This window comes from Saimiri boliviensis, chromosome 2, assembly GCF_048565385.1.
Source record: "Saimiri boliviensis isolate mSaiBol1 chromosome 2, mSaiBol1.pri, whole genome shotgun sequence".
NCBI classification, from domain to species: domain Eukaryota; kingdom Metazoa; phylum Chordata; class Mammalia; order Primates; family Cebidae; genus Saimiri; species Saimiri boliviensis.
In genome coordinates this window covers 142,487,921-142,505,390 of record NC_133450.1, presented here as the reverse complement: position 1 = coordinate 142,505,390, position 17,470 = coordinate 142,487,921, and the positions used below count along the sequence as shown (strand labels likewise).

The 17,470-nt window shown below is 41.8% G+C and overlaps 1 protein-coding gene and 1 long non-coding RNA gene across 6 annotated transcripts in view; one reads left to right on the top strand and one right to left on the bottom strand.

The window, feature by feature from the left end:
- Positions 1–3,061: 3,061 nt before the first annotated feature.
- The window catches only part of TTF1 (transcription termination factor 1), an 85,070-nt gene continuing 70,661 nt past the window's right edge, over positions 3,062–17,470 (bottom strand). For all 5 annotated transcript variants that reach the window (XM_074394577.1, XM_039461511.2, XM_074394579.1 and 2 more), the window contains 2 exons: positions 5,678–5,763; positions 3,062–4,029 (listed from right to left, as the gene is read on the bottom strand). In XM_074394577.1, the coding sequence (XP_074250678.1) occupies positions 3,848–4,029; positions 5,678–5,763 (268 nt within the window). In that variant the 3' untranslated portion in view covers positions 3,062–3,847. The remainder of the gene's footprint in view (positions 4,030–5,677; positions 5,764–17,470) is intronic.
- On the top strand, positions 5,756–17,107 carry LOC141583700 (uncharacterized). Its single transcript, XR_012516502.1, has 2 exons — positions 5,756–13,378; positions 14,577–17,107. It is a non-coding gene; the product is annotated as an uncharacterized LOC141583700 (long non-coding RNA).

The window sequence follows — 17,470 nt, the reverse complement described above, 5'->3', positions numbered from 1 at the left end:
CAGCTACATGGGAGGCTGAGGTGGGAGGATTGCTTGAGGCCGGAAGGTCAAAGCTGCAATGAGTTGTGATCATGAACTCCAGCCTAGACAACAGAGCGAGACCCTGTCTCTTAAAGAAAAATAATGCAGGGGGATGGGCTGCAGGGGCTTAGGGATTGAACCTGGGAGGTGGCTTAAGCGTGGCTTCAGGTAGGTTTGTCTGGTTGGTGGAGGGAGGAGGGAGTTTATGTCTTATGGCTTCACTTTCCTAAGTGGATTATACCTAAGGCAGAAAGGGAGTTTGAGAAGGCTGACCGTGGAAATGAACTGATGCAGGGAAGAGCAGAGCAAGCCTACTAGAGATTCAGAGTAGGATCCTTTGGTAACATTATGTCCATTTGAGCTTTACCATCAGGAAAGTGAAATCTGCCAGCTCAGTTGTAACTTTCTTCTGGGAATATTCACCTCTTCAGGTGCAGGTAACAGGCAAATGGAAGGGCTCACCCAGGTCTGGTGTCTTAACCAGGGAAGTGCCACAGGGGGAGAGAATGCCAGAATGGAGGGTGTTCAGGAAGCAGTGATTATAGCAGGGGATCATGTGACAGCCTGGATAAACGAAGTCAGCTGATGGCCGGATGTAGGCTGAAGAATGCCTGAGCATGTATTTCAGGAAATAAACAGGAAATGGTGTTCAGAAAATGCTCCACTGTGTAGCCTCAAAGAAGGCAGGCCCCCAGGCTGTACTGTCAACGTTTGTCTTTTGAGCTCCTAACAGTCCCTGGCTGTGGTGACAAGTGGTCACCAATGTTTGCTGAGCTGAACTTGTTGAAGTGAACATGGTGCTATGCAGTGAGTGAATGTCTTGGTCTGGTTAAGATGCTAATTTCTGACCTACTTGATATTTGCCATGCTGGGCCACTTTGTTGGGTTATGAAGTCCATCAGTGAAGACAAACAGCTGAAACACATGCCTAGGGACAAAGACAAAATGACCAAGGACTGGACCAAGAACTCAAATAAAGCATAGTCAAGACTTTAAAAACAATTTTATGCGTCAGCACAGTGGCTCATGCCTGTAATCCCAGGACTTTGGGAGGCTAAGGTGGGTGGATCACCTAAGGTCAGGAGTCCAAGACCAGCCTGGCCAACACGGTGAAACCCCGTCTCTACTAAAAATACAAAAATTAGCCAGGTGTCGTGGCGCATACTTGTAATCCCAGCTACTCGGGAGGTTGAGGCAGGAGAACTGCTTGAACCCGGGAGGCAGAGGTTGCAGTGAGCCAAGATTGTGCCACTGCATTCCAGCCTGGGTGACAGAGCCAGACTCCGTCTCGGAAAAAAAAAAAAACAAAAAAACAAAAAAACTCCACCAAAATCAATTTTATGTGTTCCTCAGCCTTATTTCTTGCTGGTGGGTATTGCCTTTCTCTCTTTAACTTTGTTTGCTTTCTGAGTCATTTTCTTTAGTAAAAGGTGATTTATATAATCTGAAACCAGAGCATTGACTCACTTTCGTTTTTGTTTTGTTTTGAGACAGTTTCACTCTGTTGCCCAGGCTGGAGTGCAGTGGCATGATCTCAGCTCACTGGACCCTCTGCCTCCCAGGTTCAAACGATTCTCTCACCTCAGCCTCCCGAGTAGCCGTCTAGAGGCGCAGGCCACCACACCTGGCTAATTTTTGTATTTTTTGGTAGAGATGGGATTTCACTGTCCCATGGCCAGGCTGGTCTCAAACTCCTAGACTCAACTGATACACCCACCTCAGCCTCCCAAAGTGCTGGGATTATAGGCGTAAGCCACCATGCCCAGCCTCTATTATTTCTTTTTTGAGACAGGGTTTCACTCTTTCACTTAGGGTAGAGTGCAGTGGCACCACCTCGGCTCACTGCAACCTCCGCCTCCCAGGTTCAAGCGATTCTCTTGTCTCAGCCTCCCAAGTAGCTGGAATTACAGGCACATGCCACCACACCCAACTAATTTTTTTTTTTTTTGTATTTTTTTGGTAGAGAGGCAGTTTCATCATGTTGGCCAGGCTGGTCTTGAACTCCTGACCTCAGGTGATCTGCCCACCTTGGCCTTCCAAAGTGCTAGGATTACAGGTATGAGCCATTGTGCCTGTCCTCTTCAGGCTTTGATGTATCTTACCAAATTGCCCTCCAAAAGGAACATACAATTTATACTAAGTTCTTCTCCACTTGAAATATCTAGGGTTGTTTTGCTTTCCTGATTGATAGAATAGCCCACCACTGAAATTATCTTTGAATATCTGACAGTTGTGCCCGACACCGACACTTTTTTTTTTTTTGAGTCTGGTTTGCTTCTGTTGCCCAGGCTGGAGTACATGGTACCATCATAGCTCACTGCAGCCTCAAACTCCTGAGCTCATGTGATCCTCCCACCTCAGCCTCCCCAGTAGCTGAGACTATACTTGTGGACTACCACACCTGGCTAACACCTTTTAATGAGTATAACAGAGAGTTCACTCCCTCCATTCCTTTTTTTGAGATGGAGGTTCGCTCTTGTTGCCCAGGCTGGAGTGCAATGGTGTGATCTCCGCTCACTGCAACCTCTGCCTCCCGAGTAGCTGGGATTACATGTGCCACCACACCCAGCTAATTTTGTATTTTTAGTAGAGATGGGGTTTTGTCCATGTTGGTCAGGCTGGTCTCGAACTCCCAACCTCAAGTGATCCACCTGCCTCGGCCTCCCAAAGTGGTGGGATTACAGGCCTAAGTTATCACACCTGGCCCCTTCCTTCTTCTTTTGTGGAGACAAGGTCTCACTGTGTTGCCAGGCTGGTCTCAAACTCCTGGGCTCAAGTCATACTCCTGCCTTGGCCTCCCACAGGGCTGGGATTATAGGCATGAGCCATTGCACCTGGCCTGAGCCAGTTTTTCTATAAGCAATGGAAGAGATTGCTGTTTTTTTTTCTTTTTTTTTTTTTTTAAGTTAAACACTAGGTAGGTTCAGTGACTTGCTTTGACAGGACATCTTATATGAAAAACACCTATCTTTGAAAACTAGAATCAAACTCAGGAAGATAAGATACGCACACTATGATAGGGACAAAGGAAAGAGATCAATATGAGGGAACAGTGTATTCACAATTTCCATCTAACGCAAGTGTGATACATATATACATGGAGAGCAGACATCTAAACAACTGGAAACAACACAGAAGGGCACACATTTTTGAAATTGCTAACTTTCTCATTTTCGCTCAGTACCCATATAGCAGAACTTATGTAATGAAATGTTCATAAAATGTGACCCTCTTCTCTGCTACAATTAGAGGGATTTGTGAAACTTTCATCCTGTAATAAAACCATTACTTGTCATTATTTATTAAATCAATTCATATATTCCTTTTTTCATTCAAATATACTTTTATATAAATGGTAATACATTTTAATGCCCCAGAGGAAAGAGTATAAATGATCATTTCATACTCTTTCCTCTGGCCATTGTACATTATTTATTCAACATCAATACTGAAAATAGCTTTACTGACATGTATATAAATATAATCAAACTGAGAAAAAGGGACAAGAAATAGTAATCTCAGTTTCTCTCTCTCTCTCTTTCTTTGACAGAGTCTTGCTCTGTCTCCCAGGCTGGAGTGCAGTGGTGCGATCTTTGCTCACTGCAACCTCTGCCTCCCAGGTTCAAGTGATTCTCCTGCCTCAGCCTCCTAAGTAGTTGGGATTACAGGTGCTTGCCACCACACCCGGCTAATTTTTGTATATTTAGTGGAAACAAGGTTTCATCATGTTGGGCTGGCTGGTCTCCAACTCCTGATCTCAGGTGATCTGCTGGTCTCAGCCTCTCAAAGTGGTGGAACTGCAGGTGTGAGCCACTGCTCCTGGCCTTCAACTTTCTTTTTCTACGTCCTCTCCTTCACTATCGTCTTCATAATAAAAGATGTCTCGGAACAGGAACACTTGCTTGGGTGCTGCAGGAGTCTGGATTTCAGTGCCTTTTTTCTCCATCATCTTTTCTAACTTTTCTCTAAGCAAAGGTAGAGTAGTCTCATAAAGGTAGTCGATGATCTCTACAGAAAATAAATGTAATTGTGCAGTTATATGTCTGTACAAGGCCTCTTATCAAAGTCAAGGCATATACGAGGCTGGTGATGACTATGAACCGTTCCTGTTGTTGCTGTGTGTAGGCTTTGGTTCTAACTGGTTTACTCACATTCACTTCTTCAATCCTTGCAGAAATCCTATGAGGTACGTGCTATTTTTAATTTGTTTTTCAACTGAGGAAACCAAGGCATTAAAGACATTAAGAGACTCGCCCGTGGCCATGGAGTTCATAAGGATTCAATCCCAGGCAGTGATGTGCGCTGAACACAAAGATACATTTCATCACAGCCCAGGGTACAGTATCATCCAAACGGTGGGTCCAGAAGAAACACCAGTGCTGCACAGATGGCATGAGACAGCACAGGCCTGCAAGCTTGTTAGAGAAAATCCAGGCTCTGGACTCAGTCTGGAGACTAGGAATTGGTAGGTCTGAAATGAGGCCCAGAAATCTGTATCTTTTTTTTTTTGGAGACAGAGTCTTGCTCTGTCGCTCCAGTTGGAGTAAAGTGGTGCAGTCAGGCTCACCGCAGCCTCGAACTCCCGGGCTGAAGCAATCCTCCTACCTCTGCCTCCTGAGTAGCTGGGACCACATACACGCACCACTGCCTGGCGAATTTTTGTATTTTTTTGGTAGAGATTGGGGATGGGGTTTCTCTATGTTGCCCAGAATGGTCTTGAACTCCTCGCCTTAGGCGATCCTCCCGCCTTGGCCTCTGAGAGTGTTGGGATTACAAGCATAAGCCACTGCATCTGGCCAGAAATTTGTGTTTTTAACAAGTTCCTCACGTGGCTCTGATGACTGAGTTTGGGACTTACATATCTAAACCATCCACAGAGAGCTACAAAAAAGGAACTAGATGTCTTTTCATTCCTTCTGGAACATGTGTATGCTTCTGTGTATGTATGGATGTGAGGGCATGTGTATGTGTGTATGTGCATGTGTGTGAGTACATGTGTTGTGCATGCCTGTGTTTTGTGTGTGGGCATGTGTTGTGCGTGAGTGCATGTGCTGTGTGTGAGTGCATGTGTTGTGAATGCATGCATGTGTTGTGCATGTGGGCATGTATTGAGCGTTGAGTGCACGTGTGTGTGAGTGCATGTGTTGTGCATGCGGGCATGTATTGTGCGTGAGTGCATGTGTTGTGTGTACGTGCATGTGCTGTGAGTGCATGTGTTGTGTGTACGTGCAAGTGTTGTGAGTGCATGTGTTGTGTGTACATGCATGTGTGTGAGTGCATGTGGTGTGAGTGCATGCGTTGTGCATGCAGGCATGTGTTGTATGTGAGCGCACGCATGTGGTGTGCACGGCATGTCATGTGTGCATGTGCTGTGTGCACATGAGTGTGTGTGTGTGATGGCAACACCAGCAGCACTCGGTTATTTAGAGTGGTCACTAAGTGTCAGGTACCGTGGTGACCACACCTTACACATTCATGATCTCATCTAGGACTTCAGAAAGTCCTGTCAAGTAGGGATTATAATCTGCCTGTTTTCACCATTTTGCAACTGATGAAGCTGAGACTCCAAGTTCAGTCACTTGCCCTGGTGACTCTCATTACCAGCATGTGCCACCAAACACCATGTTCTTAGCCATAAAATATGAAGAATACTGACCTGGAAAAGTTTTTTTCTGCCAAAATGGGACATAGACAGCTTTCAGCCTAGAAAATTTAGTTTGAACATAAGATGGAGGAACATCACTTTAGAAAAGGAGAGAAAAGACAAAAAGCAAGTTAGTTTAAAAATGTATCATTTCAATACAGTGTAGTAAGTACATTTATTCAGGTGAGGTTTATGGCTTTATCATAAACAAAATCATCAGACATGTGCGATAAAAATATGACACAATTTTTGTGGAATATGGAAAGCTATTATTTACTTGATTTAAAAAAAACGTAAAGGGGGCCGGGCATGGTGACTCACACCTGTAGTCCCAGCACTTTGGGGAGGCTCAGAAGGTGGATCACGAGGTCAGGAGATTGAGAACATCTTGGCTAACATGGTGAAATCTCGTCCCTACTAAAAATACAAAAAATTAGCTGGACATGGTGGCGTGGGTCTGTAGTCTCAGCTGTTCAGGAGGCTGAGACAGGAGAACTGCTTGAACCCGGGAGGTGGAGGTTGCAGTGAGCTGAGATTGCACTACTGCATTCCAGCCTGGGCAACAGAGCAAGGCTCTGTATCAAAACAAACAAACAAACAAACAAACAAAAAACAACTGTAACGGGGAAAAAGAATCAGTAGTACAGAATAGATTCTGTTTAAATTAAAATAACCTGAATGACTAGTCGAGAAGGAAAAGTTTAAGGCCAGCTAATGTGCTGATGCTTATCTTATGCCTGTTGTGCCCTAAGTGCCTTAAGTGCAGCAATAAATAATCCTCATGACAACTCAAGGAGGGAGTTACCACTCTCCTCCTCATGCCGGAGAGAGGAAACTGAGGCACTGGGTAGTGAGTCCAGATCCTACCCTTTTAACCATTACATTCAGGACATATAAACATACTGGTTACAATTCAAAGACAGATGTTCCCTGATGTTTATTTTTCAAAGCTAAAAAAAGCAGATGCTTATGACATTTTCGTATGTTTTCGATTTATAATAAGTGGGTCAGAAATTGTTCTTAAATTGTTTTTTAAAGTAAAAACCACTAATGTAACTTTTTGGGCCCCTTTTCCTAATAAAAGGGGAACATTAAAAAACAATGAATCCAGTTGTTAAAATGATCACATGAAGAATTTGATCTGTTAAATATGTAAAGGTGAAAGATGATCAGATTCTTCCAACCTCTTCATCACAGCAACCACTAGCTGAGCACATATGTGCCAGGTACCAGACTATGTTTCTTTCCTGCATTGTCTTCTTTTTGAGGTTTTTTTTTTTTGAGACGGAGTCTCCCTCTGTCACCCAGGCTGGAGTGCAGAGGCACGATCTCGGTCCACTGCAACCTTTGCCTCCAGGGTTCAAGTGATTCTCCTGCCTCAGCCTCCCGGGTAACTGGGATTACAGGCACCTGTCACTGTGCACGGCTAAATTTTTGTATTTTTAGTAGACACAGCGTTTCACCATGCTAGCTAGACCCGTCTTGAACTCTTGACTTCAGGTGATCCACCCACCTTGGCCTCCCAAAGTGCTGGGATTACAGACTGAGTGACTGCACATGGCCCATTATCTCCTTTAGCCCTCCAAATGGCCTATTAAACCAATATGCAGTTGAGGTAACAAAGGCTCAGATAATTAGGGAACAATTGCCCAAGGACTTTTAAGTAAGTGGAGTCCCTGAACTCTATGCCAAATCTGTCTCACTCTGAAACCCCAGCTCTAAGGCAGCCGGAGCCTTTCCCCTTCCCATAATGCTGTGCAGACCCAAGCCCATGCTTCGAGGAATAACAATAATTGATCTGGACATTTTAAAACTAAGCAAGTGTTACATCTCATTAGGTGGAGATGCTATCCTTAAATCCTGCTTATGTAATTCACAAAGAAGTCTTTAAGAATCTGAGGAGCCAGGTGCAGTGGCTCATGCCTGTAATCCCAGCACTTTGGGAGGCAGAGGCAGTTGGATCACCTGAGGTCGGGAGTTTGAGACCAGCCTGACCAACATGGAGAAACCCTGTCTCTACTAAAAATACAAAATTAGCTGGGCATGATGGCACATGCCTGTAATCCCAGCTACGCGGGAGGCTGAGGCAGGAGAATTGCTTGAACCTGGGAGGTGGAGTTTGTGGGTAGCCAAGTAGCACCACTGCACTCCACCCTGGGCAACAAGAGTGAAACTTCTTCTCAAAACAAAACAAAAGAAGAATCTGAGTAGGCTGAACCTTCAATATAATTTTTACTATTATAATTTGTTATTAAAACTTTGAGAGTATATAGTATTTCAAACAGTATTTGAGTAGATGCCATAATCTCTATTTTGAAGTTTTGAGATTTCTAAATCTTAGACAATCAGTTCATCAGTTACCCTGTCCAGATTTTGTGGAGCCCTTTTATTTATTTTTATTTAATTAATTTTTTTTTGAGACAAGGTCTCACTCTTCATCCAGGCTGGAATGCAGTGGTATCATCTGGGGTCACTGCAACATCTGTCTCCCACGCTCAAGCGATCCTCCCAGCTCACCTCTAGAGAAGATGGGACTACAGGCATGTGCCACACCAAGCTTAACAATCAGTTTTTAAATATGTAATTTTACTTTAAACCATAAAAACTCATTTTAATTAAAAAAAAAATCATGTGATCTGAAGCAATGTCACAAGCACACACAAATCTAATAGAAAAGTTGAAATTTTTTTTTTTTTTGGGATGGAGTCTCGCTCTGTCACCCAGGCTGGAGTGCAATGGTGTAATCTCGGCTCATTGCAACCTCTGCTTCCTGGGTTTGAGCAATTCTCCTGCCTCGGTCTCCCTAGTAGCTGGAATTACAGGTGTCCGTCACCAGGCCCAGCTAACTTTTGTATTTCAGTAGAGATAGGGTTTCACCATGTTGGGCAGGTTGGTCTTTGTAGGGGCATTTAAGGACATGAGCTATGACCAGAACTCCACTTGAGAAAAATAGTTTACCTTCATTTTCCTTGAACAGTCTCTGGGAGCATTCCGAGCTCAGAAGTTCCCAGACATATTTTTGATAAGGCACGGAAATCTGGCCAATTTCTGTGCCTGCAAGTTTGGTAAACAATTTCAAGGATGGGGTTGTATAATGAAGGTTTAATTCCAAGAGGAGGTCTGTATTTGTCCTTGTACAAACCCTAATGTATAAAAGCAGCCAGAAAAAAGCTGTTAGTGAGAAGAAGGAAGCGCTGAAACTGTCTTACATTAACCCGTGCTGCTATTTGCCGGTGTTGGTGTGAGAAGAAGGAAGTGCTACGACTGTCTTGCGATAACCCGTGCTGCTGTTTGCCGGTGCTGATGTGCAGAAGGGGCTCTTCTGGGTATGGTACCTTGTAAATAACTTTTTTTTCATTTCCATTTTTATCCTGTACTTCCATTCTGTAAATAAATTCTTTCATTTCTAATAAATTCTTTCATTTCTATCTCTATCCTGGCTGGTGTTTTTCCTTCCCACGAACCTGCCTCTTTAAAAAGAAAAATCCAAGTTTGGTACTTCGGTTAGAAACCGAAACAAATTGGCGTAGTTGGCAGGATTTTGGGGAGAGGGATAAGCAACATGCCTTTGTTTAAGCGTGACGTTAAGCAAGTGACTTGTGATATACCAGGATGGGATGATCCAACTTTTTCTGCAGTAGCTCGCCTTTGGGCATGTGGGACTGGGTTAAGTGAAAATTGGGATGGGCGGCTGCGGGCAGCCGACCCTATGCAAGTATGTGAAACCTTGGAGTTGGTCCCGGTAGAGAAAGGGAAAGAGTTAATGGCTATTAGTCGCAGGGGATGGAGTTTATTGTCTGCTTACAGGAGAGAATATCTTGATAGACAGAAAGTAATACAGGAAAAACTGCAGTTAGAAAAGGAATTAACGGATTTACAGGGTAAACTATCTATGCTACAGTGTCAAAACTTTATATTGGGGGATCAAGTAAGGACTTATCAGGGAGTGGCTGAGAAAGCAGCCGTGCGCTGTGCTCAGTACAAGTATCGTAAGAGACGAGGAAAGGTAAACACCCAGAAGGTTCATGCAGTTATTGCCACTGCTAAAGCAGATTGGGACCCTGATACTTGGGATGGTGACATATGGGACGATACTGATGATGATGTAGACTGGGAACAGTTAGATGAGGAGGCACGAAAATATCACTCACCGCCCCTGTCAGTACAAGCAAAACCATTATCTAGAAGGCACCAAAAAACAACAGCAGATGGACGGACGGAGACTTATTTAATACAGGAAGACTTTACTCAACAAGAAATTCAGGATATATTGTACAAATTTTCTCAAAAACCTAATGAGCCTTTACTAGATTGGATGGTCCGTATTGCAGATATGGGAGCAGGTGGAATTCGAATTGATCACCAAGATGCTGCTAAATTCCTTACTGTGTCCACTAATCCTGCTGTTCAAACAGCTTTTCGGGATCATCAGTTTGTAGGTGGTAATGATGGGGCAGGGGCCATGACAACTATGCTAGAATTAGCGGCTCGGGGGTGTATAGGACAATACCCTACAGAGTCAGCATGGCCATCCGATGACAGACCATGGTATACTATTCAAGAGGGCATTAGAAGGTTGAAGACGGAAGCTATGAAAACTGCTATTGCTACAGGGCAAGCTGATACTTAATTTAACTACTGCTTTGCTGTCCACTCACCGTAGTGTTATGGTAAAAACTGTGCCCCCTGCTTACAAACATCTGATAATTACCTTGTTGCTAAACAAAACTGGGAACCCCATTGAACGCATATTAGAAAAAATGGTAGAACTGGGAGATATGGGAGATTGGACACCCCGCCCTCCTAAAGGTAACATACAAGATATTAAAAATAGAGTCACTAGAAAAGAAATGTTTCAAGCATTATTAAAGGTGGGAATAAAGCCCGACCAATTAGATGGATTACCTACCAATGAATTATGGGCTTTGTATAGGGAAAAAGTACGGGCTGTTAAGAAGGTGCAATTTGGGGCTGATTCAGAAAAAACCAAATCCAACCCTTTCTTTGGAACTCCCAAAGTGACAGAGGAGCAGGACTCTAAAGATAAAGACCCTGCTAATGCTGTTGCTTCAATTTATCCTTGGGAAGATCTCTTCCCTTCCAACTGACAGACTAGCCAAGCCTCAGTGTCGCACAAACGCTTTGATATACGTCCTCATGTTCCTATTACTATTTTTTGGAAGAACGGATCTTGTACTAAAGTTAAGGCTTTAGTAGACACTGGGGCGGAGGCTACACTAATTTATGGTAACCCTAGGAAATTTAAAGGATTGACCACTACCATTACTGGGTTAGGTGGATCAGAAATAAAAGCTAAACAAGTTGAATTAGACATAAAAATTGGACATACACCTAAACGCAAATAGACAGTAATGACTGTTCCTATCCCTGAATATATATTAGGTATGGATATCCTAAAGGGAATGACTTTGCACTTAGAGGACGGACGATACAACTTTGCAGTAGCTAAACTGACCTATAAAATTTACCCTGATTTAATTATTGGCAAATTAAGAATGGAACCTCTTACTTTACCCACTCCCACTAAAGTTATACATTGTAAGCAATATAAAATTCCTGGAGGACATGCTGAGATCACTGAGACTATACAAAACTATGTGGAGGCCGAAGTAATGGTTCCCTGTACATCAGAATGGAATAGTCCTGTATGGCCTGTTAGGAAGCCTGATGGATCTTGGCGAATGACAGTTGATTATAGAAATTTAAATGCAGTCACCCCTCCTCTTCATGCTGCTGTACCTGACACTATTATCTTAATTGAAAATATACAGAAGTATATAGGTCAATGGTATGTGGTATTGGATCTAGCCAATGCTTTTTTCACAATACCCATTAACCCAGACCAATGGAAATATTTTGCTTTCACTTGGAACGGAAGACAATACACTTTTACTAGACTGCCTCAAGGGTACAAACATAGTCCAACATTGTGTCATAAAATTGTGGCAGAACATCTAGATGAGTGGACCTATCCTAATACAATACTCCACCATGATATTGATGATATTATGATACAGGGACATGATCAAATTACCTTGCAACAAGCATTATCCTCACTAACTGATCACTTAATGAGCAAAGGGTGGAAAATTAATCCAGCAAAAGTGCAAGGGCCGGACCAACATGTAAAATTTTGGGGAATATATTGGGATCAAGGACAACAATCAATCACTCCTAAAGCTAAGCAACGTATTTTGGAGTTTCCACCCCCCACCAATAAAAAAGAAGCTCAAAAATATATTGGCTTGTTTGGATATTGGCGACACCATATACCTCATTTAGGTATTTTACTACAACCTCTATTCAAAATAACTAGGAAAAAATATCAATTTGAGTGGAGGCGAGAACAACAGGAGGCATTTGATAGAACCAAGGAAGCTATTCAACAAGCACTAAATCTTTGGCCCTTACGCGAAGGACCTTTAGAATTAATGATTAGTGTTACAGATCAACATGCTAATTGGAGCCTATGGCAAAAACAAAATGGTAAGCGAGTCCCGCTAGGTTTCTGGTCTCGAAAATTGCCGCAGTGTAAAAAGCCTTATACTCAGCCGGAACAACAATTATTTACTGCCTATTGGGCATTGACAGAGACTGAACATAATACTGCAAATAGGGAACTTATTTTAAGACCTCAAATCCCAATTATGCAATGGATTCTATCAGATCCAGTTTCACATAAAATTGGGCATGCACAAGAATCTCATGTTATTAAGTGGAAATGGTACATTCAGAACCGTGCTCGAGCCGGCCCAACAGGGACACTACAATTACATGAACAAGTCTTCTCATGCCCCAATTCTACCTCTATAGAGGAGACACAACCTATAAAACACATTGATAGTAAAGTGTGGGCTAACAGTGGCTATAATACTCTTACAAGCGAGCAGCAACAACATGCTTGGTTTACAGATGGATCAGCTAAGTATATTAATGCTAAACGATATTGGAAAGCTGTAGCATATAACCCTTCGTTACAACTTACCCTAGAACATTCTGGAACAAGTGGCAGCAGTCAATTTGCAGAGTTGTATGCGGCATGGCTATGCTTAGAAAAATAGTATGGAGGACAATGTCATATTTTTACTGATTCTTGGGCAGTATATATGGGTCTTTTAACGTGGATAGCACAATGGCAACATGACAATTGGAAAATTCGAGATAAAAAATTATGGGGAGGCCGGGCGCGGTGGCTCAAGCCTGTAATCCCAGCACTTTGGGAGGCCGAGGCGGGTGGATCACGAGGTCGAGAGATCGAGACCATCCTGGTCAATATGGTGAAACCCCGTCTCTACTAAAAATACAAAACATTAGCTGGGCATGGTGGCACGTGCCTGTAACCCAGGAGGCGGAGGTTGCGGTGAGCCGAGATCGCGCCATTGCACTCCAGCCTGGGTAACAAGAGCAAAACTCTGTCTCAAAAAAAAAAAAAAAAAAAAAAAAAAAAAAATTATGGGGAGCAGAAATTTGGAAAAACATATGGATTGCATTGCAATGTACTAATGTTTCTGTTTTTCATGTAGATGCTCACACTTCTTTGGATTCCATTGAGAAAATACATAACAAAAAGGCAGATGAGCTAACCAGAATTCATGCTAATGCACATCCCGCAAGTACAGAAGAAGATCATTTGAAATGTGCACAATGGATACACGAACATGCGGGTCATGTAGGGGCAAAAACCATGTACAGGTGGGCATCTCAAAGAGGGATATATCTTCCTCTTGATGCTTGTAAAACTACTGCCCATCAATGCCCTGTATGTAACCAAGATAGACTTCAACAAGTGCCTCGAATAGTAACTGGGGAATTAGCTCGAGGAAAACAATCTGCTCAAATTTGGCAAATTGACTATATAGGTCCCTTACCAATGTCAAAGGGATGTTCTTATATTTGTACTATTGTAGATACATATTCTGGACTTCTAATTGGATGCCCTTATAAACGGGCTACCCAAATAAATACTTTAAAAACTTTAGACTATATATTATTATATTATGGAACTCCCTTACAAATTCAGAGTGACAATGGATCCCATTTTAAAGGTAAGTTAATAACTGATTACTGTACTCAACATAGCATAGAATGGATTTATCATATCCCTTATTATCCCCAAGCTGCAGGCCTCATAGAACAAATGAATGGGATGTTAAAAGAAAAACTACGAAAGTTAGGAAACAATTCTTACCATGCTTGGAAAGATTTTTTATTAACAGCTTTAATGCAATTAAATAACCGTCCGCTAACAGACGGGCAAACACCCATCCAACGAATGATGAACATTTCATCCACTGCAGAAGTTAGATCACACTCTGTTAATGCTACTGATTTAACCATTATCTGGTGGAAATTCCACCGGGATGCCATACAACCTTGGAATGCTACTAATGCTGCAGCTGGTTATGATTTATTTACTTATGTTGCTACTAAAATTCCTGCACATGCTCCCCATGTTATACCTACTGGCATTGGTTTAAAAATTCCCCCGGGGTTTTATGGCCAACTTGCTGCACGATCTAGCTTAGCTATAAAAGGAATGATGATTTTAGGAGGAGTTATTGATGCTGATTATTATGGAGAAATTAAAATACTGTGTTATAATGTTTCTGAGGAAGATCTCATAATCCCAAAAGGACATCGTATTACTCAAATATTATTTATTCCTATATTGCAAACTCAAAATTGGGAGGCTCAGAAATATCCTCCTATTTCTGAACATCTTGGATTTGGCAGCACTGATGGACGAGTATGGGTGCAAGTAACCCCAAATAAGCCCCTCCAATCTGGAGAAATAGTTGCAAAAGGAAAGGATAATTGCTTGTACGTCCTTATTCCTCCTGCTGATACTCCTATCTTGGTGCCATCTAATCATTTATATTTTCGACCATAGTATATTACAGGTATACTGCTCATAGCATTCCTGGGATTCTTCACAGCCACTGCATATACCCCTGGAAGTGTTCCACAAGAACTTAACACTACCAAAGCAGACTCCATGCTTCTGAGATGGGGATGGATGAACTCCACATTTAATCGGACCCAAGATAATTACACGTGCTACGCTAATGAACAATGTCTCATGATTAATTTCACTATAGAAGGAACTAATCTCACAACATGGAAAGGACAATTTCCCATCAGACGTGTCTTACACAGTGATGGACCGGTGACTATTAACATTACTACTAAAGTTAACATAACCTGTTGTATAAGAGATTTAACTAATTTAATGTCAAGTTCTCAATATAGAAAACAACTAAAATCTTTTTTAACAGTATGTAATTCAACAAACTCTAGCTTTATAATCAATTCTACTATTCATATATTATGTCATAACAATAGTGAGATAACTGGACGTACTAATTGGGCAGATTATATGCATGTAATTATTGGCAAGACTTTTAACATTACACACCCTACACTGATACGCATTCCACATACCTGTATTAACACCACATTATTAGCTCAGCCCTACCACCTATTTTTTAATATTAGCTTTCCTTTGTTAACTCCATGCACCCGCAGGAAACGCGCTTGGTATGATACTATTTTAGGAGGAGTAGGAATGGGAATTGGGCTCGCCAATAGCTTTGATTTGGACACTTTAGCCTACAAACTCAAAAATACCGGGCGGGATGCAGCCCTAGCAACTAGTTTAAATGCTAAATGGATTCCCACTAGTATTAAACCTCTCGAACAACAAATACAATACCAAAAAACACTCTTACAAATATTCAATAGTTCTATTGTTTCTACCACCACAAATATCACTATTTTATTCAATTGGACACAATGCTCTTTACAATATTTATATACTTACATACAAATAGAAAACACGAAGCGAGACTTAACCTTAGGCGTGACTTCATGGTCCACTGTGTTTAGTATTCCAAATACCACCTGGGTGCGTCTCCATAACCCTTTCCAATGTCACACTACATACTGCTCGGGAACTATAGTATACTATAAGCCTAAGCAAACCAACATTCTATGTCAATACCATGTTCTCCCTATACCTTACCCTCACTATTTCTTACAACCTGAGTATTATGGAACTTACATAGGTAAAGATAATATGACTTATATTGTTCAAGATTGTGAACAAACCAATCAAGGTGTTATGTGTAATGGATCACAACAACAAATGGAGCCTTGCTTATTACAATTTTCAGTTAATCATTGTATTTTCACTGCTATTCCTGTCTTGAATTATTCAGTAATCTATGAAGTAACAGATAAGACTGTTTGTTTAGCCACCGCACAATTATCTACCACTCAGTTTCTAGAAGTATCTACACCGTTTTCTGGATGTGTATATAATCTTAGTATATTGCCTTGGTATAATACAACACTTTATCTTATACCTATTAATCAAACAGCATTATTTCTTCCATATACAACGGTTATCGCTACCACGCATAGAAACCTATTTGAATCTATCTAGGATTTTGTACCAAAATATGCAATTAAATCAATCATTAAGACATCTTGTAAAACAATTAGCCCAACACCGAATACAAACCACTATTGTCAGTAACAAATTACAAACTTATTCCCATGCTATTGCCACAGACAGTAATCATAATTGGTGGGATTGGCTTTTTGTACACCCTAACACCTCATATCGATTTTTTACCATTATTTGGATTATTACTTATTGGAATGTGTTTAAGTCTTTGTAGTTGCTGTTGCAATTTGTATCTATACAGACAAGTGCAAACAACCTATCTGTCCATGCAAGATGCTCATTTTGCTTATACTCGTTCTGGCCATACCTAAGGGCCGAATGTAGGGGCATTTAAGGACATGAGCTATGACCAGAACTCCACTTGAGAAAAATAGTTTACCTTCATTTTCCTTGAACAGTCTCTGGGAGCATTCCGAGCTCAGAAGTTCCCAGACATATTTTTGATAAGGCACGGAAATCTGGCCAATTTCTGTGCCTGCAAGTTTGGTAAACAATTTCAAGGATGGGGTTGTATAATGAAGGTTTAATTCCAAGAGGAGGTCTGTATTTGTCCTTGTACAAACCCTAATGTATAAAAGCAGCCAGAAAAAAGCTGTTAGTGAGAAGAAGGAAGCGCTGAAACTGTCTTACATTAACCCGTGCTGCTATTTGCTGGTGTTGGTGTGAGAAACTGTCTTACATTAACCCGTGCTGCTATTTGCTGGTGTTGGTGTGAGAAACTGTCTTACATTAACCCGTGCTGCTATTTGCCGGTGTTGGTGTGAGAAGAAGGAAGCGCTACAACTGTCTTGCGATAACCCGTGCTGCTGTTTGCCGGTGCTGATGTGCAGAAGGGGCTCTTCTGGGTATGGTACCTTGTAAATAACTTTGTTTTCATTTCCATTTTTATCCTGTACTTCCATTCTGTAAATAAATTCTTTCATTTCTAATAAATTCTTTCATTTCTATCTCTATCCTGGCTGGTGTTTTTCCTTCCCACGAACCTGCCTCTTTAAAAAGAAAAATCCAAGCTTGGTACTTCGGTTAGAAACTGAAACAGTCTTGAATGCCTGACCTCAAGCAATCCACCTGCCTCGGCCTCCCAAAGTGCTGGGATTACAGGCATGAGCCACCACGCCCCGCAGAAAAGTTGAATTTTTAAAAAGAGGTTTGACATTATAAAGGATGGCTTTGTCAATATGAGTCATTCTCAAGATGGGAGCTGGTGGGGTATACATCAGTGTCACCTCCTTCAAAGCCCCTGGCATCTTCCCCTTTTGGGGTCTATGGTACTGAAGAGTGGGTGCCCTGCCCCTCAGATGAGCTAGAAAAGAAAC